General features: G+C 41.3%; 1 protein-coding gene across 4 annotated transcripts in view; it reads right to left on the bottom strand.

The window, feature by feature from the left end:
- PAK3 (p21 (RAC1) activated kinase 3) overlaps positions 1-24,365 on the bottom strand; it is a gene marked incomplete at both ends in the record, with an annotated part of 87,303 nt that extends 62,938 nt beyond the window's left edge. Inside the window, 4 exons of one of the 4 annotated variants that reach the window (XM_082864936.1) lie at positions 76-120; positions 1,702-1,764; positions 4,488-4,588; positions 24,191-24,365. In XM_082864936.1, coding sequence (XP_082721062.1) covers positions 76-120; positions 1,702-1,764; positions 4,488-4,588; positions 24,191-24,365 — 384 coding nt within the window. The remainder of the gene's footprint in view (positions 1-75; positions 121-1,701; positions 1,765-4,487; positions 4,589-24,190) is intronic. The other 3 variants (XM_082864937.1, XM_082864938.1, XM_082864939.1) reach the window with 3 other exon arrangements.
- Positions 24,366-24,641: the final 276 nt, after the last annotated feature.

Below are 24,641 nucleotides of genomic sequence, written 5' to 3'. Positions count from 1 at the left end.
TGAACCTGCTGCTGCAGTGCTATGACATCTCAAAGAAGCACTTTGATGCAAGCTTCTTTTGGGCCTGTGACGCACCTCTGGGAGCTTCCCTGGGCACATCTGTGAGCCATAGAGATCTGGCTGTAATGGACGTAAATAAAGAAAGAAAAGAAAGTTAAAACAGAATGTGGGACAACTTAGAAGGTGGGAGGAGATGAAACCAATGGGTCTGAATGGGGAGGGGTTAATCCCTTCTAAAGTGGGGCGGTTATGAAAATAGGGAGGTATTAACTAAATCAGGGGCAGGACAGGCTACAGGACAACAGATTTAAGAAAACAGAGAAAACAACGATGTTCCAAAGTTTGGATGCATAGTTCCACTTTTGGCCAGATGCTTCCTCCATAAATATGCAATAATAAGGATTACCATTAAATGACTGGAGAAATTACTAAAAGGCAGAAACATGAATTTGGAGGGAAGAAGGATGGCATCATGAAAAGCTTCAACGACAATTTGTAAGTTGTTTTTACGACTGGGTGATCACAGGTAGCCCATGGCCATGTGATGAACTTACAAATTTCAGTTCCCAATTCTGGTGAACCATTTTCAATTTCACATTGGAAGTGTCTGTATGGCTAAAATTCAAAGAAGAGGTATATGGTGATGCTAAATTTAACCTGTTCTCATTAAGGTGATTCTTCTGTATTTTGGAGCTGAAGTCGTGGCTGGCTTAGAGAAAACTAGATTAAGGATTTCCCACACAGCCAGACTCTATGTTTGAATTTCTTAGACATTTAGGCCAGGGAAAGGGAAACCATTTTGTTTCAAACCATATTATGAATAATCTCCATTTTAATGCCGCAGTTCTAAAGTCCCACTTCCCACAAAATAAGATCAGATATAAGGTAACAGCTTTGTCTAAATAAAGATGATATTTCCAATGCTACAGAAACATGCTTTTACCCAATTGATTTGATTTGGGTTACAGGTCTTTGATTCCTGGCATTTGGGGTTACTCCAAGCACAGTGAAAGGACACTTTTACATGCATTCATCACGCAATTTGCTGCTAAAGCCTTAAGCCAAAAATTTGAACTCAGGAGCCCATGCATGATCCCAGTTCTGATTCTAAGTGCAATTAATAGCATTTGGTTAATACTGTAATGGCCAAAGGAGTTATTAAGTGTTACAAAACCAGGTAGGCATTGCACATAACCACAGAGCAGACATCACTGGCATGATCGTTACCATAATCATTAGAATATTTGCAGTTATTATACATACTCATGGCACTTCTAAACTTTTGTGATAATAGTCTTGTGATCACTAGACAGCAGGAAAAACTGCTGTCAATTGCAGAAGATCCTCCAGACAACTATACTTACCACGTGACTACACTGCTGACATAATTGTTTTCTTTTTTTAAGTTGAGATAAACCGGTTCATCAATGAAACCTGACCCTTAAATTTGAATGTATGCCATAAAGGCATGTAATCAGAAAGCCATAACTCATTACTCCAAATTGAGGTACAAACCCCAAAAGTCAGATAGCTAATGGAGACCTGGAAGTGTGAGCATCAGAAGCCTGACCATGTATGTAATAACAGCTAGATGTACGTCAAGCTGGGGATTGTCCAGTGTAGCCCAGGAGAATGGCAGCATGATACAACAGGCCAAGCATTTATCTTATCGTAAGAAATGATAATGTATATCACTCATACCATTTTTCCCTCTGATTGACTTGAAGCGACCGTCACAGGTCTAGAGGTCTGGAAGGGGGAGTTCTGAAGTATTTGGGACAAAAATGGTAATATAAAGGGTAAGGACTTAGAGTAGTTTCATACCCAAAATTTCACCTCCCAACCTAATTTTAACCTCAGGGTCCAAGTGTGTGACCAAGTGTACAAGGTTGTATGGGCCAATTAGCCAAAGGGTTAACACCAAGCAATACACCAAACCAGTGTCCAAATATTCCAAATAACAGGCCCTTGTGAGACAACTGGACTCGACAGTTCAACAAATTGCTCAAAATTCAACCTCAACAACTGTAATGATCAAATTTAGTAATATGTCCCTCCCCCTCCACGTGAACACATGCATACACACACACACACGCACACACACACACAACCAATTAGTGGTACTGGGGTGATTAAGACCCCATTCTAAATCCTACCAATAAAATGACTTTTAAAAGCTTATTATCATTTGGTATTTTTAAAGTTAGTAAATATAAATCATAGGTTAAGATAGTAAAAAAAAAGGCAGAATTTGGTATCTTTAGAAAACAACGTGGGGACAAATAGTTATGAAAGATTATCACAGCGACAATAAAGTACATCAGATTTCCAAATTTAGCCTGCGTCTCATCTATATATTCAGTGGATTTCTAACAATTGCATCCAAACACCTTATTTTACATTAGGTTTTTGGGAGGAGGGGAAAGGTTCTTGTTTGGTTTGGTTCAGTTGCATCAAAATGTTTTTCACAATTGGAAAGATTGCCCATCACACATCCCACCCCACCCCTCTCTGGTTGATTCTTGGGGTTCTAACTGACAGCAAAGTGAAAATGGATGGTCTCCAGTGAGCAAGATGATGGTGATTCACTTTCCTTCATTTCCATTCAGAACCCATAAAGAACAAAGGGAAGGCTAAAGATAGAGAAGTTCTATCAGAAGATGTCAAGCAAGTAGGAAAGAGTGGAAAAAATTTAAAAATTGGAAAGGAACCAGAGTATCACATGAGAATAGTGGAGGGGAAAATTTTCACATCAGAAAACAAAAAGGAAGAATAAAAGAACAGAGAAATATGGAATGACAACAATTAAACAAGAAAAGATTAAACAGAAGAAAAGCACTTGGAAAACAAAAAGGTCAAATCAGGAAAGACAGTTCTTAAAATAAAAAAGGGAAGATTTTTAAGATAAAACTTATAATGATTCAGTGCTTTTACTGTCTCAAACATCAGAAAAAATAGTCATCTCTTTATGACTTTTTAAAAATCTAAACTTGTTCAGATTATAAAAATATATATAAATACTTTTTGTTTTGGGTGGTGATGATGGTGGTGGTAGTGGTGACAGTGAGGTTATATTTTCTAAGTGTAGCTAAAAGAATATTCTCAAATACAGCAAAGAACAGAGGCTGGGCTCAAACTCAAGGCCATTTGAATAAATATCTCTGACTCCAATGATGAAATTGGCTAAACCAGTATCTCAACTTTATCAATGTCAGCACTTCTTAACGTTCTCTTCTGCTTGCTACTGAGAACATACAATCAGCTCACATCACTTTACAAGGCTAAGATGTTTAGTCAGTTTCCATTTCATTCTCACACTGCTTACTTCCGGAATTGAAAAAAGAAGGTAATTTGTCCGTTCAGAAACATGGTTTGATTCTCCAAATCAAATTAATTTGTTCCTTCTTTTTAAAAATTTAATCTTATGACACAGTCTACTCACTAACCATCATGTTATGAAATAGGAAATTTAATTATTTAATACCTAAATTTCTCTCTGGTTTAAGAATCCAAGAATTAACGGTAATGGTTCTATCAAAGAATATTTTTCCAGAATGCATTCAAAATTACTCATTATCTCAGAATGCACATTTTGATTGAGGTCCTTACTAGTATAAAAAAGTAGTTAATCTTCCTGAGGACATGTTTCTAGCCACATCTTTTCCTTCATCCATCTAAAAGAAAGATGCCAGATCTTTAAAAAAAAATAAAGGTATAAAATATCATAGATCTGAGATCGTGTGCTATTTGAGTACTAAAAATATCCAAAGAAAGACTGGATCTATAGCTATAGTCTTTCTGGAGAATTCTTACTGGTATTTATTGTGCATTATATATATATATTATATTTGTATATATGTATATATATATATATATATACATATATACAAATATAAAGTAAACATATAACCACTAAAGCATATGATACAGCCATCAATATTTCTTCCTGAAACATGGGGTCTGTTGTTTTGAATGTCTACAAAATATACCTGTAAATAAGCCTAAAAATAAGCTATGTTCTTGAAATCAAAGAGAAGAAAAGGTCAATTTTACAGAGATTTTTGGTTAGTGTGGTTAACTTATCTGGGTAATCCAGGTTCCACTGTAAAGCCTGAATTATTCAGATAGACTGTCTTCACTGGCCAAGTTGAGTCAATGGTTCTCTGATTCACTTCAAGTGCTAAAGCACAGGCTCAAGCTGAGTCTATCTGGACTACATCTCCTGTGCCATGGTAAATTAGCATTTTCAATCACGTTGAAGGCTAACCGCGATCAGACGTTTTTGTTAAGATGGACAAAATAATTTTGCCAATACTCTTGCCACTCTCTAGTTCCATCTGTGATTGTCTAGGCAAAGTCCATCTTCCTTGAAATCACCAAAGACATCAAGTCTGACATTTTGGGACGTGGCAATTCTTCCTTCAAACCTATTTTCACAAAGGAATCTTTTCATGCCTTACAAAAAAAAAAATAAGGAGCTTACTTACAGTGAATTCCCCGGTGACTGCATCAAACCCCACATGAATCGTATGTTCAAAGTCTGAAGGAAGAGAGATCTCTGGGCGTTCTTTCTCTTTCTTCTTATTGGCTAAAGGCAAAATGTTAACATGTATTTATTTGGGATACAGTTTTGGCATCCATAAGTTGTACAATTAGGTTCATTAAAATAATTACAAAGTTGAAAGACAATTGAGTCCAACACAATTATAACAATATTTAACTCCAGAATTTATAATTTTATTTAAATAAATGGCTGAGAGTTTGACAAAATGCTATGTCCAAATAATTTACAAATTTCCAAATCCAATTCAAACAAAACTTGCAGTCAAACTGATTTATGTCCTTTACCAGTCTGATGATGTAATCAGCAGGTATCTAGGTATATTGTGTTTAACTGGTCTTGTTGGATCAAATTCCACATACTATAGAAGAAATTCATTAGACTCAAGTCAAGCTAAGCCTTACTATTAGAAAGAAAGAATAGAAAAGTGCTTAAGCTATCTACAAAGTGTTATGAATTGTTTCTATTTTAAACCATAGCTAAATATCAAGTAACTAGAACTTTAATTTACACGTTTACATTATGAAGAGTAGTTTAATAGGCTCTTGGTCTTCTTTCAATGAGAATACTACTGCAAAGCAATAACTTTGCTAGTAAAAAACAAAACACAAATTGTTGCTTTTTACTGAATTAATTTTATTGAGTTCTTAGAAACCTCAAACCAATTCCTTGGTTTAGTCATTTTGGTTCGTAGCTATTTTTCCATGTCCCTATAAATTTTGTCATAGTAGCCATTCGAAATCATTGTTCTCAAGTAACAGATTATTCATAGTGACACAATTATGAAGAAATACATCAACAGTTAATAAATCAAAAGCCTTTAAAGGTATAATCACTGAAGAAATTAAGTTGGGAACTGTAATGAAATTAGTCTATCTCAAAAGAGATCACAGGAGGAAGTTATTACGGAAGCATTGTAAAATGGCATTTCCTAGCTTCCATAATAGACAGAGCAGCAACTTTGAGCATGTATCTCTGATATGGCTGCATTTCAGTCAAAAAAATAATACTCACCCTAATACTGCGTAAGTCAGCATGAACCAGTTTTGCCCCATTGAAACCAATCAACTTTAGAGTTGCCAGGGTGGCAAATTTAGAACATTCTGGTTCAAATAGATGTTTCCTTGGCCTCAATTTCAGACAACATTTAACTAACCGTAATGGATCACTGGTTTGGGGGGTTACCCAGGACAAATTTTAAATTCAAAACATTTCATGTTCAAATGTCATTCGTATGGCTTCTTTTCACTTTCTACTCTCTCTCACTGTTCCATATCCGCCAGCCAGAGGACAGAGATATGGGACAGAAATATGGAAATTCAAGTAGTAAGAGGATTAAGATACAGGATTAAGAAAGAAAGGTTGGGGTTGGTGGGGGGGGACAAGGGTCACTCAAAGTCTTTGCCTGGCCATGGAACACATTTAGGACTCATTTTGAAAGGTATGTATGTGCCACCTAACTTCAGTTCAGCATGGATTCCACATTTACAGTGAGCCTACTTTATCGCCTATCATTTTAACTGAACATTAGAGTTTTGGGTAGGTACTTCTACTTCCCCTGCATGCTTCTGGACTGTAGCTACCATTTATACTTGTTCACCTACCACTTTTACTTATCCAGAAAGGCAAACAGAACAATCAGCTTTCTGTTCTTGCCACTTCACTGAAGATGTCCCAGCCACTTCTGTAATCGTTTTCTTATTTTCCTCTTTCCTGATCTCCCATCCATGTTGGACATGGCTAACCGCCTCTCTTTATACTTCCTTGACAATGTGGTCTGATTCTCCTCCTCCCTCAGTGACCATTCTTCATTTGATGGGCATCCTTTCTTCTGCCTTTCCTGGTGCAGTCTTTGGCATTCATTTCTCTTGGATGGCATTCACTCCCAGATACTAACTCATGTTGGGTAATTCCCTAATCTGCGGTTGGCAGGGGTAGATACAGATTTTGTGGGACCAAAGACTTTATGTAATTTGAGAGGAACGCTCCCTTTAGGTAAAAACAATACAAAATTGCTAGGGCTTCTTCTAGAGCCTCGGAAGAGTCCCAGGCAAGTGAGAAACTCTGAATAAGCAGCTTTATTCACTTCATAGTAAATGTACTCTGGTGGTTGGTGGCCTTTTTGGTGTCAAAGATCACTCTGAAAAATCTGAAGAAAGCTGTGGTACTTCTGTCTGTAAAATTGCACTATACACACATATACACAATTTTGCATATAACTTCAGAGGTTCAAAATTCCCCTGGGCTCTAGGTTAAGAACCCCTAGCTTAGTCTCCATCTCTAATCATTGTATCAACTTGCATCCATGACCTCTCTTGCCAGCAAATAGGCTCTCCCTACTTCTCCATTAGCAATGGCTGCACAATTGAAGCCTGTTGACTTAGATGTAAACACTCCACTTGAGCTGAGCTATGTGAATCAGCCTAATGGGGTCTCTCTAAGGCCATCTGGTTGCCAGTCCCTTACCAGCCTAATTATGCCATTCTCTTCACGCAGGACAAAGCGTAACAGAGGCAGGAAGCTCAAACTCGCTCCTCCTTCAGTGTCCATGTTCTCTATGAAATGATAAGCGCTCACCACCCAGATCAGAGAAGGATTAAGGCCTTGGACCCCTCCTCTTTGGGAGGCTCTAAGCAATGAAAAGATTACGACCTCCTCTCTCAAATAAAAGCAATACTACAGCATAAAAAGGGAAGGAAGCCCCAAAAGTTCTGATGTTCCTATGATGATTAACTTAAGTCTTTTAAAAAACGACTCTAGATCCCAAATCAAAATGTTTTCACATTTTGGGAGCCCCGACGTGCTGGGCCTTAGGCACATGCTTCCTCTGGCTTTTTGGTTATTTCAGCCCTGGCCCAACTGCCCAAATCATAAATTTGGGAGCTTCTTTGACTCCTACTTTAATTCTACCTTAATCAGTCATCGCGTTCTATTTCCCAAACTCACTTTGGATGCGTCTTCTTCCTTTCATCTCCACAAACCATCATCTTAGTCCAAGGCACCGGCATTTTTCACCTGGTCTTACTACCTCCAATTTTGCCCCCTGCAATTCATTACTCTGTGGCTGGAGTAATCTTTTGAAATATATATATCTGCCCGCATTCCTCCCTGAAAGATCCTTCAATGGCTCCCCATTACCCAGAAGTTCAGAGTTCATGCTCCTTAGCGTGCTAGCCAAGGGCCTGCTTAATCCGCCCCCAGCGTACCTCTCTACTGTCTATTCTTGCTATGACCCCCGCTGTTCCATACCCATTTCATGCTCCCTCAACTGCCAAGCTTTTCTCTTACTGCCAAGCTTTTACGCATGCTACACGGAGGCCTGGGAAGTCTTACTTCTCAACGTCCCACATCTGCGCCCATTAGTCCTTTTTTTTTTTTTTTTGTGGTACGCGGGCCTCTCACTGCTGTGGCCTCTCCCGTTGCGGAACACAGGCTCCGGACGCGCAGGCTCAGTGGCCATGGCTCACGGGCCCAGCCGCTCTGCGGCATGTGGGATCTTCCCACACCAGGGCACGAACCTGTGTCCTCTGCATCGGCAGGCGGACTCTCAACCACTGCGCCACCAGGGAAGCCCCAGTCCTTTTTCTTGAAGACTCACTTTTGTGTTTCCTCTCCTTTGGCAAGTCTTTTCCTGTCTTCCCTCTGCAGACAAAGTTGAATGCCCTTCTCTTCATGCTCCCAGAGAGCTACCCAGTGTGTACTCTGAGTTTGGCCCTTATTAACACTGAATTGTCATTTCTTCTTTACATACCTATCTCTCTAGCTAAAATCTGAGATATTTGACAGCAGAGACTGTTATCTTATTCATTCTCACATTCCCTAGCACCTGGCTTATGTCTGCACATGTAATCACTATCATCTATGGAATATTCACCATGTGCAAAGTGCTTCTAGGGTTATCTCGTTTAATCTCCACCACAATCTTATAAGGCAGGCATTATTATTGTATTATTATTGTTTTACAGATGAGGAAAGTAAGACTCAGTGAAGTTAAACCACATATCCAAGATTACACAGCTGGCAGGTGTCAGAGCCAGGATTTGAACCTAGGTCTCAATTGTGTCTACAGAACCTAAGCTCTTAATAGCTACACTATTTATTACTCAGTAACATTAAAAGAAAACCGCAATAGGTTTGAGCCGTTAGTCTTCAGTAAATGGTTATTGACTGAATGGAGACTAGCTGAGAACTTTTTTCTTTGTTTTTAAGGAATACTAAAATGTCTGTGTCTCCCCCAGAAAATTCTGTTTATATTAAGACTCATCCTAACCTGAATCTTGGGCTCATAAGACGCGGCCTGATCACCTCTGGGTTGATATTTGCAGAGAGCAGAAGAACGAACGAGTGCCACTTTCTAAGTGTATCAACCATATTCTATTGGAACCTAGAACGAAGGCCACGAATCGCTGACTAGACCACAGATTACAAATGGTGTTTGGCACTGGGACCCTCTACCTGCTCATGGTTCTGGCTGTAACTCCAGGGGCCAGCCAATCTCTCCAGAATCTCTCATCCTCACATCTTTCTCCATCCCACTACATTTTTTTTGTTGTTGTTTGCGGTACGCGGGCCTCTCACTGTTGTGGCCTCTCCCGTTGCGGAGCACAGGCTCCGGACGCGCAGGCTCAGCGGCCATGGCTCACGGGCGCAGCCGCTCCGCGGCATGTGGGATCCTTCCGGACCGGGGCACGAAACCGCGTCCCCTGCATCGGCAGGCGGACTCTCAACCACTGCGCCACCAGGGAAGCCCCCCCACTACATTTTAAAGAAAGAGAAGTCATCTGTCACCTCCTGTACACCCCGACCCCAATGTTCTGCATTTCTCTAGTGACTAGGGCTTACTCCATTAAAATCCCCCTACACCTTTACTTCAACCTCTTCATTAAATGCACTGTTGACTTCTTGCCTTAGGTTCTCAGACTTCACTGTGCATCACCCTCATGTGGGAAACTTCAAAAAAGTAAGCGAGAGAGAGAGATTTCAGAGCCCTGCCCCCAGAGATTCAGATTTAGTCTGGGGTAGACCTCAGCACCTTTAATTTTTAAATGCCCTCCGGTATTTCCATTAAGCAGCTGGGGTTGAGAAAAATAACTTTAAACCCTACTATCCAACGAAGGTATCACTTCCTCAGATAATCCTGATGGACGATGACGGTTCTTCCCCATTCCAAGTCTTTAGGTCCAGGGGAATGGAGAAGGGCAGAGTTTCCTCATTTTTATTCCATATTGTTTGTTTGAGATCAGTACTTCTGCACTTTCCTACAAAGCCCCCTCCTTTGAGGTTACTGCCCTTTAGTTCTCCTGGCCAAGTCGTCGTATCCACTGAGGACTTTGGCTCGCAGTATTCTTTCCAACACTCAGTGCTGCCATCTCTCTGTGAAACGTAATATACAAATGGCCACCTCTTTCATACACACCCTCTCCTTTTAACTCCTTGACCTCCCTCAGTTCTAATGAACTTCATCTCCTTTCCGCTTCTTCAATCCACTCCCATGGTCACCATTAAACCAGTGATTCTCAACCAGGGCTGCTCATCAGAATAACCCGTAGAGTTTCATAAAAATCCCGACACCTTGGGCCCACTCAGAACCTACTATATCAGGATTTCTGAGGATGAGGCCTGGGCAAATGATTTTTTTAAGCGCCATAGATGATGTGCAGACAGAGTGGAGAACCACAGCTACCCCAGGCCTCTTCATTATCCAGAATGACCCTTTCTCTGAAATACTCTCTGAAATAACCCTGTTATCTCATTCTCTGGGCCCAGCCTCCCATCCTGCTAGCCTTCTCACTCTTTCATGACCTTATTCCTATTTGACTTGTTCTTTGATGTCAACAAAACCTCCAATCCCAGGATCCTTCCATTTTTAGCCAATTTCTCAGCTTCCTCCTCGCCTAGACTCCGTGGTCCATCATTTAAACTACTCTTAAGCCAGTGCCCTGGGAACTGTGCTCCTGTGACCCCCTCTTGCAATTCTCCCACAAAACCTCACCCTGACAGAATCCAACTGTGAAATCTCCATTTCCATACGGAAGCTGGTAAAAGTTGTTGGGGCAAAAAGAATCACACAGCCATGCAGATTGGTGCTTACTATAAAGGTCACGGACAGAATTGGGTCATCAATGGCACTGAGCAGTACCCTTCTTGACCCTGGCCAACTTCCTTTCCCACTGCTCTTAGCGAATATTCTAGAATTTCACAACTTCGCTCAAACTTCTGCTTCATCCTCTCCTCCCTTACTTTCAGCGTAAGAAATTCCTTCTACTTCACTGAGAAAAACGGAGGCCATCAGTTTGGAACTCCTTTGACTTCACTTCCTGTCCCGCTCCTATGAATTTATCTCCATCAGTAACATCTCCCTTCACATCTTACCGGAAACAGTGTCCTCTCCTTCTACCTGAGGTTTATGCCCTCACTGGTGCTCTAGATCCCTGTCCCTCTCACTTCTCCAGGGGTCTCACTCTATCAATTACCTCCTATTTCTTCTTATATCTTCAATCTCTCCCTCTCTACTAACATTTTCTATTTGGCTTTAAAAAAACATGCTGAGATTTCTTTAGTCCTTAAAAATTGAAACCTCCTGCCATCACACAGCTTTCTTTAGTTGTTATAGTCTCTCGAATTTTCCTTCTCTAGCTTAAACTTCTTGAAAAGGCAATCTAGACTCCCTTAACCCTCACTCTTCAAACCACGGCAATGAGTCTCTGAGGTCCCAAATTGATCTCCTCCCTGAAGACGGCCATTTTCCAGTCCTTACAACCATTGACCTCTCAGTCAAAACTGACATTGCTGACCGTGCACTTCATGAAACTAACTTCTCCCCACCATCTCTCACACAATTCTTTCCTGGAGTCTATTCCTACATTTCTGGGTCTCTTGTAGACAATTTAAATAGTATTCCCCAGGAGCTGTCCTAGGTCCTCATCTCTTCTCATCAACACACCTCTCCCTTTGGTCACCTCATCTACTTGTACGGTTTCAATCACTATCTACTTCCGTGACTCCCCAGATGGATCCCCAGCCCTGACCTCTCTGCTGTCCCCTGACTGAACACCTCTATTTGGATAACTCATAGGCCCCTCACTCGAAATATTTTCAAAAGAAAGTGAATTCTCTACTGCCTTTCCCCATGTAAAATAAGAAACTACAACTCCTCTTGTGTTCCCTACCTCATCCTCCTCTAGTTTCTCTTGTCACCATCTGATAAGTTGCCTAGTTCTATTAATTCTTCCTCATAAATGTTCCCTCTGCATTGCCCTCTTTTATTCTTACAACATCGGCCCTTAGGCCAGGCCACTGCCATTTCTCACCTACCTGAATCCCATAGCCTGACTTGTCTTCTTTCATCGCCCACCCCCCACCCACATTCATTCTTCTCCTGTGGCTAGAGTGATACTGTGAGACACAAATCTGATTATTATTCCCCTGCTTCAATGTTTCCGCATCGCCTTCAGAATCATATTCAAAGTGCTTAGCATTGCACATATTAGCCCTCCAGAACCCGATCCCCAATTCCTTCCACAGCTCTGTCTTCCATGCCTCTCCCACCAGCACTCTATGCACTAGCTATGCTGAACAACCTGTAGTTACAGTCATAGAACCTCAACTAATAGTGTGTCACGCCTACTGCCTTCATAATGCTGCTCCTTGTTTCTGGGATGCCACCCAACTTTTATTAGCTGGCTCTATTCCTTCATTAAGACTCACCTCAGTTGAGTGGTCACCTCCTCCAGGAAGCCTTCCCTAACTGCTCCCTTCCCTCAGTCTTCAATAGACGCCCCATCTCAGTGCTCACTTCTCTACTGCACTTACCACGCTGATCTCTACTCATTGACTGACTTGTCTGCGTCCCTCATTAGGCCATCAGTTCCTTAAAGGCAGGAACTGGGACTTATTCACCTCTGTACCCCAACATCTATCTAGCATAGTACTTGATTCAATAGATATTTAATGAATAAGCAAATGAACAAATGAATGGATGAATGAATGACCTTCATTATATGAAATGAGACCCAATATATGGAAACAGGTCATGCCTATTTGCCGTTATGTGTTCATGGATAAGGAGACATTGATCCAGGTTCCCCAAGAAGGCTGGGGGGTGGGAGGGTATGTTTTAGAGTAGTTGTTATAGTTGCAGTTGGCGGTGATGGCGTTGTTGCTGTTTCCCCCGCACTAGGGATGCCTCTGTACTCATTCAGGTATATCTCTTGCCTGGTGACACTTTGGGGCCAAAAGCATATGTTGGCAACACAGTTGTGCAGGGTTCGAGGTACAGCAAAGCAACCAGTCCTCCCCTGGATGAAATCCCAGGATGGTGCTATGTCTGCCTTCTGAAAGCATTTTAGAAATCTGTCACCTGAGTCTTCCTTGTTGTAGGAGTTCCACTTGTCTTCTTCCCCTAAAATTCCTGGAAGTTTTGTTGGGCCTTCTCATTGGATGTCACGTCCAGAATTATTTTTTAGAACACTTTCTAGCTCCTTCAAAACAGAGCATGCAGGAAAAGAAAAAGAATAACAGGGGACAGACATAGAGAAATGCTTTCCTACGTAAATTTAGCCTAAAAGAACAGAACAATAATTATTTTTTAAAAAGCAATGGAAAGCACGCAAAGTTACGGTGTACGGCATAATAAAAAAAAGTGACATTGAAAGCCATATAAATACAGAAAGAGAAAACCAAAATAGTATATAAAACATATTTTTTAAATGCAGAAACAATTTTTCCAAAGGAAAAAGCACTTAGGCTGGCTAGTTCTAAACAGCAAGCATTTCACAGCCCTGGCTCTGAGGAACAACTCTCTCTTGCTACTGCCCCAGCTTCCTTTTCCTCTGAACCAGTCAGTAGGGCCGTTAACCAGTATACATGGAACTGTGGATCAGTGTAGCGACAGATTGTGTTGCGTGACTCATTAGGAACTAAAGTAATATTCTAAGTTTGTGATCTCATTGGGGAAATAAACTTAGCAAACAAGAAGCAACAACTGATACTACCAGACCAACGAAAATTCAGTGCTAAGTTGGGAAAAATAGAGTATAAATGCTGTAGCAGGTCAAAATAAAAGAAGATCAGAAAACTGTGGCGGAGAGTGAGGGCTTACTGGAGAGGAGGTAGGATTTGGGAGATGGGTCTTAAAGAATGGGTAGGCAGGAAAGGTAATGGGTAGGCAGGAAAGGTAAGGCATCGCAAGCAGGAAAATCGGGAGAGGCAAAGCTTGGACGCTGAAATGGGTAGAGCACATTGACGAGGAAGCGAGAAGACAGAAGGGTAAATGGGTAGGGTGTAGTCTTGGAAATCAGGAAGATGAAATTGGAGACAGTGATAACGAATATGCTGGGAAAGGCTTTGGGCAGGTGGATGATATGATAGAAAAGGCGTCTTCTGGAAGAGAAGCCAGGTAGCTTTGTCCTGCTAGGGACACGTGGGATGGTAGGGGCAGGCTTCAAAATGGTCGCTGTTTCACACAGACTGAGGAGGAAAATGAATGGTGGGGATGGAATGGGAGGACCTATCTGCCACTGCATCTGTTGCCTCGTAGGATCACCTACTGGGCATTTCCTGCATAAACTGCGTGTCTGATTTCTGCACCTAGATTGAAAATTACCTGAGGACAGGGAATCTTATCGTATATGTAGTATTCCCCGTCCCACGACACACAGTGCAGAGCTAGGCACATAAAAACCAGGCACAAATCTTTTCTGAGTAAAGCATATAAGTGAACTACAAAAGATGCTCCAGGTAAGCCGACGTTAACATCCAATTCTGTTCTATCTCATTTTTAAATCGCGATAGCTAATAAACTAGATCTGGGCTCAAAGTCTGCACGCAACTCAGATTTAGGCATTGGCTGGTTGCACACGTCTCTATCCTGTGATCTTCCAGAAAGTTCCTTTGAGACAAAGGAGGTCTAAAAAAACATTTTGCTAGGAGGCTCATACTGGAGTTTCTGGAGTTGGAGCTCTCCTAGGAGGGTCGCTTGTCCTACAACCCCTAGCTTGACACTAGAAGCGCTCCCTCCTCTCCCCGCTTTGTGGCGCTCCCCCTACCCAGGTGCAATCTGTACTCAGTGTCATGTGTTCCTGAGGCCAAACAACTTGCGCCGACATGAGGTCTTTTCTGGCAGGGGCAGTGAGGGTGTCAGGGTTAGAGATCCTTCATACTAAAATACTTGTTTTTCACCTCAATATTCCTGGGCTTTGCTCTGGGAACGCCATGTTGGAAGGATACAGAAGTATTTTTAAAGGGCCATTCATCTCCTATGGGTGACAACCTTTACTTTTCCCAATAGACGATCCTTAGTGACTTGGTCACTCTTTAGCTGGGTGAGAGGCGCATTCAGTGGTTCGATAATTTCTCCAATTTACTAAGAGGCAGTGCCTCACAAAGATCGTTTACAAAATGTTACCCTTGTGGTCTTTCAAGAATTAAAATGCCTTAGTGTCTACTTAACTACCAGGAAAGTAAATTAAGCACTGGAGTTGGTGTTTTTAAGTTAAAAAATGCCATTTTGCTCCATCCTCTGCTTTGTGGGTCACTGAGCACACCGTTCCACAACTGCCTGCCTACCCAGCCCCCAGCCAGGAAAATGTCCGAGGTCTTATAATTCGGGTAAGAATAAGTATCCCGAAACAGTTCCTTCTATGGCAACAGCAGCCCTGCAGGTGGTGTCAAAAAGGCGAGTGTTCATTGTGAGGGCAAACAGTTCCAGGGGGACTGACTTCTGCAAGGACAGTTCTAGTTTCTGGCACTCCTGCTCTATAAACAAATATCCCGTTTGAGGACATATTATGAGAGGGGACCCACAGGAATTCCTCACCTCCTGAATTCAGGAAGTGCATATTTTCCCTTACAGAGGGGAGAGATTATCTAGTTTTCCTCTATTTTTTTTTTGTAGAAAGAATGACATTTTGTGGACCTTCAGAATTTATTTTTCCCATTGGAAATACTTGAAAGTACTATGTGGTAACTACAATGGAAAGTTAGGCATAAAAATAGATTTTATTCTTGGCTCTAAGAATTTAAAGAAATTGATAGTGCAAGGTTGGTAAAAGAGTTAAAAGAGGTTCTACATAACAGATATATTTCTGCTTAAACCTAGCATCTTGGGCAAAATACATACCGATTCTGAGCAGAAAAGGAAACCGATGTTGAGTAAATGAGGAAAAGGGCCCAAATCCTTAAATACTGGATTATGAATGAACCTAGAGGGAGGGATGAGAGGTGACTCTTGTCTTCTATTTTAATATAGTTCTTTATTTTAATTATAATAATATCAGATACCACTTTTGTAATAGAAAAAGATTTTAAAGGCAAAAAAAATAACACAGGAATCAGGGGAAAAAATTAACTATTTTCTTTTTTTACAAAGGCTGTTACTTTCTGCTAGCAAGTTAGGCCCTCAGGAGGTGTAACTTATAAAAAGGCATGACTACTGTTGTTAACTGCTGAATGAGAAAATGGGTTAGATTCACCTAAGTTTCACCTGCTTCCATAAAAATTCCATTTCTGCATATTCCATTGGCCAAAACCTATTTTCAAAACAAGTTAGGTGACTCTCATTTTATGGCAAGTGGTATAATAGTCAACCGTCACTGGACCAGGAGTCGGGGATCTAAATTCTAGGCCAGCCTTGCTTTGTAATTAGTAGTGGGGCAAGTTTGTGGAGGTCAGTTAACCTCTCTAAACTTCTGCCTTCCTCTGCAAAATGGATAAACCTTGCCCCCATCACAGGAGGTTTGAAGAAGGTGATTGATATGAAAGTACATTGAACGCTGGTAACACCCCCACAACTACCATCAAACACATCATCTCACTAGGAATATACGTATTAGCAGGGTGACTGTGTTTGCTGGAGAATTAAGTAATCTGTCACTTCTTAAACCCAGCTCTTCCATGCTATGAATGACGTCCTTGCAAATGTAACTACCAAGAAAGGAGATTAAACTGGGCTATCTTAAACATTCACTGCTCTTACGTCTCTCATTATATTAGCAAATGCCAGAAGTATATAGTTGGGAAGGCCCATGGTGGAAGGTTCCTTCACCTGCCTTCAGGTAGAACCTGCTAAAGTCATGAGACACCCCCCCCATAAAGAACCTAGAAAATTTCACCCTTGGTAATTCATAATATTTAATCGGCATATCTGGAATTTCTTTATGGCTAGTTCCATTCCCTCTGGTGGAACAGTAAGCCCATTTCCTCCTGTCAGGTCTTCAGTGGCTATGAAAAACAATATATGCTCTCCATAAACCAGCAGCCTTTAATGTATAGATAAAAACACAAAGTGGTACCCAATTCCGCAAGAGTAGCTACAAGCCCAATTCAGAGGTTGGGTGTTCCATGAGGATGACAGGGAAAAGGAAATGATGGTCCCATGTGAGCCCTTTTAGTGACTCCCACTCACATACAAGCAGACAGCCATCACCTTCAGTGGTATCATCTTCAAAAACTTTCAGCAAAAGTGATCATTCTGGCAAATCATTATGAACTTGACTCTTACCTATCTTCTTCCAGGCAACACACACCGGTTCCGACTCTCATTTACACCCAATTCACACATGCAACAATTTCAATGGAAAATGTTGGAAAACAAAAGGCAAATATGAGGCCATGTCCTCAACTGGACACTTCTGATCATGGGGATAATGATATAGGGCAAAAATACGTTTGAAAGGGGTGGAGGAGGCCTCATTTGTTTTGAGGAAAGCAACTTCATATCCCTTAGCTGGTGTCAAATTCACTCTCTTTGCAACCCTTCATCTTGATGTTTGATACATCTCTCTTGTCTTCCTCTCTTCTCATCCATTTCCTGTACCTTCTCCATCTCCTAATCTCCTTCTCATACACTACTTCCTCTCTCAATCTATTTCTCCCCATTGCTTCTCTCCTTTCATCTATTTATCTCCTAATCCCACATTCCATACTTTTCTTGAATTTGTCTGCTGGTTCTACTGGGCCACCATATTTGTGCCCAGTTTCCCTGTTTACGGGCCTTGAAGTAGAAACACGGGTCCTAGTAGATAGAGTGCATCCTTACCCCACCTTCTTCCCATTTCAAACACACGGGTCCTAGTAGATAGAGTGCATCCTTACCCCACCTTCTTCCCATTTCAAACACAGAGGACTTCTAGGAGTAAAGGAGTAGTACAGGAGGCTCTTCTCCGGGGCAGAGCACTGACCATGGAGGACAAGCAAGATGCCGTGCCCTTTCGCTCCCCAAAGGGCAAGGCAGTGACCTCCAAAGAGCACTCTTCGCTGAGCTGTATGGTCTACATTTGAAGAACCGAGAGGAATGTAAACACCATTCAGGATGTAGTGGTCTCTGACATCTGACCTTCTGCTAACAGAACCCTCAATTAATTGAGACTCCCACTCATAGTTAGTGCAAGGAAAATAACCTTGAGCTACTGCAAGATCCCAAAGGGTCTTCAGCATCAGCGAAGAAAGACTGCATACTGTTCAGTCTAGTTATCACACTAAGTATTTTTTATTGCGCATTAATTAGATGAAAGTTAATAACGTGTATTGACCGAAACATTTGAGTAACAAGACCATAAAGGATAACTGAGTCTTCTTTAATATAATTGTTGCACAGTGATGCTTCCTGCTGTGTAGTGTATATAGAAGATAACATACTCTAGGAGTTATCACAATAATGTGTACGCAATACAATAACAAAACTATACGGCACTTTAAGAACTTTTTCTTCAGTAAAATTTAAAAAAAAAGAACTTTTTCACATATATGAACACACTCAGTTTAGAACCTCAAGCTTCTAAAGTAAGCAACATGTAAGCCAATAAAGTACACACACCAAATGAGAATCAAACCACATCTCTCTTGTCAAGAATATTTTCTTGCCATCATTTCTTTCCAAAAAGACATGAAAACACGTTTTCTTTCTTTCTGAGTGGCAATAAAAAGTCCCCTCTTCTGAAATTCGGATATGTTTCAAAGTGCACTGCCATCTTCTTAAGGAAAAATGAAAGCCACTGCTGGCTTTTGGATGCTAGGAACACAGTTTCCCACCTATCCCTTTGTCTTGTTTCAAGGCAGTGTGACAGAGTAGCACAAGCATAGGGTGTGGAGTCAGAGACACCTGGGAGATTTCTGGCGTCTATCATTTGCTATGTGACCCTAGAGGCTGTCTACTTAAACGCTTTGAGCTTAAATGGCCTCATCTGTAAAAAGGGGTTAATACAGAGTAGTTGTAAGGATGCAAAGATTCAATACACATAAAGTGCCCGTCACACAGCTTGGCACGTAGGAACTAATGGGTAAATGACAGATCACTTCCTATTCGTCCTTTGTTGATTTAGCCAACTATCCCCTCGTACGCCTCCAGGAAGGGGGGCCTTCACTTCCATTTGCAGGCTCACCAGCTCCCAAATCTCTCGATTTCCCACAAACAAAATGCACATGAACTGTGCTCACTAAAGACACGGCCCTTCATACAGCATTGCATGCCCCCTGAAGCACACCTAATGCTCTAGTACAGCACAAGACAAAGACGCATAAGCACGCTTCAGAAGACACAGACGTCACATAGGACACGTCACCTCCAAAGGCAGCCTCACCTGCTTCTTTCCCACATGTTCTTCCAAGCTTCCAGTCCTTAACATTGATTATTTTTAGAGGTACTACGCCATTTTCAGAGTCCTGGCTGATTCATTTGCCTCATTGCCTTTGCCTTATTGTTTTATTTATTCATGTATTTTTTCATGTATTTATTTACCCATCCATGTATTCATTCCCCACCTTGTTCCAAAATAGATATAAGACGGCTTACAAGAATACACAAAATACAGTATGATAGCAGCAGAAATCCAAAGTCGATATAGTGAAAGGAAAAAAAAAATAGAACAAAGATAGGCACATAAAACGGAGCCTGGAAGAAAGCTATACAAAGTGATACATACCATAGAGGCCCGTTCGTTACAAGTGCTAGGCGGGGGCCATACATCTGGCTCCACGCTTTCTAGTGGCCAACAAAAGAGAAACCTGATCAGTCTCACACTTCACAGGGTCCATAAAGGAACATCAAACCACTTGTTCAGGATGTCCTTTTCCTGGTCTAAATTCTGAAAACTTTTGTAAGGTGAAGCATCATAATTTCGTGGCAAACTGTCCCTCTTACTTTGCTCTAACACCAAGATTCAGCTCCTGGAAAGGCCTCCAACCAAGACAGGTCCTCCATCTGGAAATTACTTTTACTACTTGTTTTTCTTCTACCTGTCTCTTGAAGTTCCATTTGGTCAATGAAATGCAGCTATTAAAGAGACCCCTTAAAACAAACAAAAACCTCTGCTGTCACCAAAGCAAGTATTTAACTAAGGAAATAGACAATGTGACATTATTTATGACAAAAATTTGGATGGGATCCCAAATAATGAACAAAATAAATGGTTAAGTAAACCACGATGCTACTATATGATGAAATGTTATATACCATCAAACATTATATTTATGAAAGCTCTTTTAAAATATAGGGAAGTGTTCACGATAAAATGTTGAGTGAAAAAGCAGGATATAAAACTGTATACGTTATGATTTTTAACTATATAAAAAAGTATATGTATATATAGCCATTTAAAAAAGTCTGGAAATGAAGCCACTAAAATATTAACATTGTTTCTGAGATTGGTGAATATGGGTGATTTTTACTGTTTCTATACTCTTGTCTTTATTTTCCAAGTTTTTATCATTGATGAACAATTTCTCTATGATGAGAAGAAGAACTGGGCGGAAAAACACCAACCCAGTTAGTTATCTTTGTCTTGTGAAATTATGGGTAATTTTAACTTTTTTTTTTTTTTTTTTTTGTGGTACGCGGGCCTCTCACTGTTGTGGCCTCTCCCGTTGCGGAGCACAGCCTCCGGACGCGCAGGCCCAGCGGCCATGGCTCACGGGCCCAGCCGCTCCGCGGCATGTGGGATCTTCCCGGACCGGGGCACGAACCCGTGTCCCCTGCATCGGCAGGCGGACTCTCAATCACTGCGCCACCAGGGAAGCCCTTAACTTTCTTTTTAAAATTTCCTGTAACTGACATATAAATTCTAGTTAGGGACAAAGTTACTTAAGAAAAAGAAAAAAGAATTCTAAAACCTAGTTTTTTAGTTGTTTGTTTGTAAGTTCCAGAATGATACAGATGTAATAACACCTCACAATTATTTAGCACTTTTTAATTTCACTTTTAATAGCACTCTGACATTTAGAATTACATTTGATTATCAAAAATATTTTGCTAGGGAGGCCAGGTCTTATTATTTTCATTTAACAGGTGATGAAACTGAGGATCAAAAAAACTAAGTGATTAGCACAAAGTCACAATAATCAGTGGCAGAGCTGGACTTGAAAGCAGGTCTCCAGAACCCAAGTAAGTCCAGTGCTCTTTCCATTCATTCAAGACTGACTGTGGTATAATCCAAGTAATCACCAAGAGGTAGAAACACAGAAATCGTAACCCTTCTTTACCTATGAAGATCAAGTTCCTGAATGACCCCCCCACCTAGGTAGGAGAGTTCAGCTGAGGAAGTTATAATTTTAGGAGGTGAAATAAAGGGCAGGGGAACTGAGGTCACGTAAACTTTTGAACGCCCTCATAAATATTTTTTTGCACAGTAAAACAATAACAGTACATTACATAAAAAGAATAACGAGAGTTTACATAGCTTAAATTAGTAAACGTGATAGGCTCTGTAGAGTTTCCATTTAGACCTTGAGACGGTTTCCAGAGGTGATGAGGATGTATCACTCATTATGGCAGTGGAAAATGGGGGTGACAGTGAAGCAATGAACAGAGGTGGACTGTTAGTCCAAATCATGGATCTTCGTGCTCTCAGAGTCTTCATCAAAGTCCAGTCCTGAGATTATAACAACTTACTCGGGGCTTTAGCCCTACCAAGCAAGTGAAGTTAAGTGGCATGACTTAATGACTTTGGCTCTTCTGAAGATGCTGTCTTCTCAAGTCTTTTCTGAAGACAGCTTGGCGCTTCTGTATAGAGCTCAAATTAAACCATTTAAGTTTGTCTGAAGGCAGCTTATCTGCTGCTGTCTGACACAGATACTTAAATGGCAAGACTCGATGATTTAGGCTCCTCTGAGGTTGCTTTCTTCCGAACATGGTGTTGTAGAAAGACTCCACCTCTTTACGGAGTTCAATTAAATCGTTCAAGTTTTGTACGATGGCAGCTTATCAGCTGTCCAGCAATGGTATTAAACGGTACCATCTGATGATTTAAGTTCTGCCGAAGATGGTTTCTGTCCAATGTGATTTCTTTTGCAAGGCGTAATGTCACCTCTTTACTGAATTCTGCTAAATCACTCAAGCTTTGAACACGTAAGATTTGACATGTAAAGGTACCCATTTTTCCATTACTTTCTTGGGGAGGATTTAATCTTGTTCTTAAAATTTTTCTCCTGTTGCTTGTAATTGTATTTGTCTGCAGTGCCACAGCTTCCTAATTATCTTTATCATCACTTATGATAATCACCTCTGCAGTCCCAGGAGCTTCCCGAGTCATCCTCCAGCCCAGCACATCACGTGAACCAGCATCAACCAGTTCAGATTCAACTTCGGCCAATGACTGCTCCTGTGCCAAATGTTCACCCTCGCCTACAGGTTCTGTTTCATCCAAAGACTTTTTGTCTTCAGGAGAAATCACTGAAAGATAGTTCACCATCTCTAGCCACATCTTCTCCCAGATCACATGAATGACAGGCTCTGTTAAACTATCTAATGCCTATTTTATGAAGAATACAGCATTGGTGATGGTGTAGGAATCCCATGCACTAGGATCTTCAGACAGATGAACCTTTGTGAGATTCTGAACCACAAAGTTATACATTAGTTTGGCCTAAGTCTTCCTGAATGGCTGGATCAAACACCGATCTAAGCGCTCCAGGACCTGAAACAAGCAACTGGTTCTAAAGACAACCTTAACATCAGGATGCACATTGGCAAATGCATCTGCGGCACCAAGAGGACAGTGAAGAATCAGTAGGGCTTTGAATTCAAGACTTTTTTTCTTGTAAGTAGTCTTGAGCTTCCGCAAGAAAGCACTGTTCAAACAATTCCTAAGGAGAGAGGGAGTCATCCAGGCTTTTCTCTTTGCACGCCAGTATACTGGCAACTTAGCTCGGATTCTCCTCTGAGAAGACATGGGCCTAGTTTTCTGTAGAGTGGTAATGGTTTCACTATGAGGTCACCTGAAGTATTAGCACAAAACAGAAACACCAGCCTCTCTGTTTTGGCTGACCTCATGTCAGAATCAGCTGGCTCGTGTTCTTCAAAAGGGCAGATGGGATCGTTCAAGGGCTTCCAAAGCATGGCGGTCTCGACAGCACCAAAGACTCGTGCAGGCACATAATCCCCCTCTTCAGTCGCTTTCTACAGTTGTGGCAGATACAACACGGGAGCTGCAGGATCAGGTGACTTGGTCTCCGGGTCATGGTGCACCATACATTTCTCAACCCTTGCTCCTGGCAATACTTTTTCTCGGGACCCACTTCGGTATCTGAAAACATGTCTTCGAAAATTCTTCTTGCATGATGGCAGGTCCCTTGCATGGAAAGTGTTTTCTTATTCCTTTGCTTGTCTTCCATCCAGAGGTTTAACGTCATTTCCATCTTTTCCATCCTTGGGTCACGAGGGATAAAGCATCTCTTAAGTGACACAGGTCTACAAGAGGTGATACTGGCCCTAATAAGAGTTTCAGCTTTCCTTATGGTACGAATTCTTTAATACCATATAAACGACCTACAAAGCTATCTGTTTTACCTTTGCGAAGATCAAGAGCGTCCCTTTTCTCTTCAAGAGACATCACCCCTCTTACCCTTTAGCAACTCTCTCTGGTGCCAGTGTCCTTGTACTTGGCTTTTCTCTCTTCCGCCGCAAGAGTCACGTTTATAGAAGCCATGTTTAAGCTTTATGCTAATTAATGCAACCTGACAATTACTTACTAGAGATTTTATATCTCCCAATGTTACAAAGTGTCAGCGTATGACATTTAAGGACCAAATGGTATTATGAACAACACAAGGATAAATGATAGTATATTGTTGGGATACCCGGTGCAAAAAGGGCTGATTGTGTAGGGGAGGACTGTCAGAAGAATAGGAGAGGAAACAAAATAGCTCAGAAGTTTCTTCCCACCTTGTGCTATAGTCAGAGAGACAATAATGGGGCACTTGGACTGACTTCCGTATACTCAATGCAAAATTTTCATGGCTGTCAAAAAGGTATACAGAAGTAAATCCACCTATACTCAAATTCCCAATAAGGGCAACTTGCAGTTAGGAAGGGATTTACTATAAATTCTCCTGTAAGTTATCAGAAAGAAAGTCACTATTCATATATTTAAGACAGTACTGTTGCTATGATTTCCCTTGGCTTACCACTATGAATTCAAGGCTATGTGAAAGGCAAACACAGCATAAGTGTATTTTCTGTAAACCCACAGTAAGTCAATCAAACATTATCCTCTGACAAAATGCAACCTCCGAAGGTGTAGATGTAAAGGTCAGGCAGGCCCTGAACAGCCCACGCTCAAGAAATGACTACTCGAGAAAGAAAGTGACAATGAAAGAATAAACTAGCCCCTTTTCAATGCCCGGTCACTGATACTTTACTTTTATCCCCTCCTCCTGGGAAGATAGAGCGAAGCCTGGCTTTCTTATTCTTCTCTTCAGGGGCCATGGGAAGTGGTTTGGAGCTGTGGTTGAGTGCCGAAGAATCCCGGTTGTTACTATTCATCCTCAGTGGGGGAGCTGGGGGTTTCTCTTCATTATCCAGACCGTCAGACATTTTCAGTTACAACTGACTGCACAGCTCCTAAAGACGAGGAGGAGAAAACAGGAGTTAAGGGAGGTCTAAAAGACAAAGTGGTAAATCCGGGGAGTCTAACATCTTAGAAACAAAAGCATTCATCTCACGTCATCTCAGGTTTGGCACTGACCATTTTGAGGGGTTTCTTTTCTAGAGGGAAGGGAGCTGCCTGCCTAAAACCCAACGATGCCATTTCCCAAAGAGGAAAGCGAAGGCAATAATGAATGGCTTTTCAATATGTAGACACAAACACCT

The sequence above is a fragment of the Leucopleurus acutus genome, assembly GCF_964270905.1.
Source record: "Leucopleurus acutus genome assembly, chromosome: X".
Lineage (NCBI taxonomy): Eukaryota > Metazoa > Chordata > Mammalia > Artiodactyla > Delphinidae > Leucopleurus > Leucopleurus acutus.
Note: the sequence above shows the minus strand (reverse complement) of the source record. Positions and strands in the feature narration are given on the sequence as shown.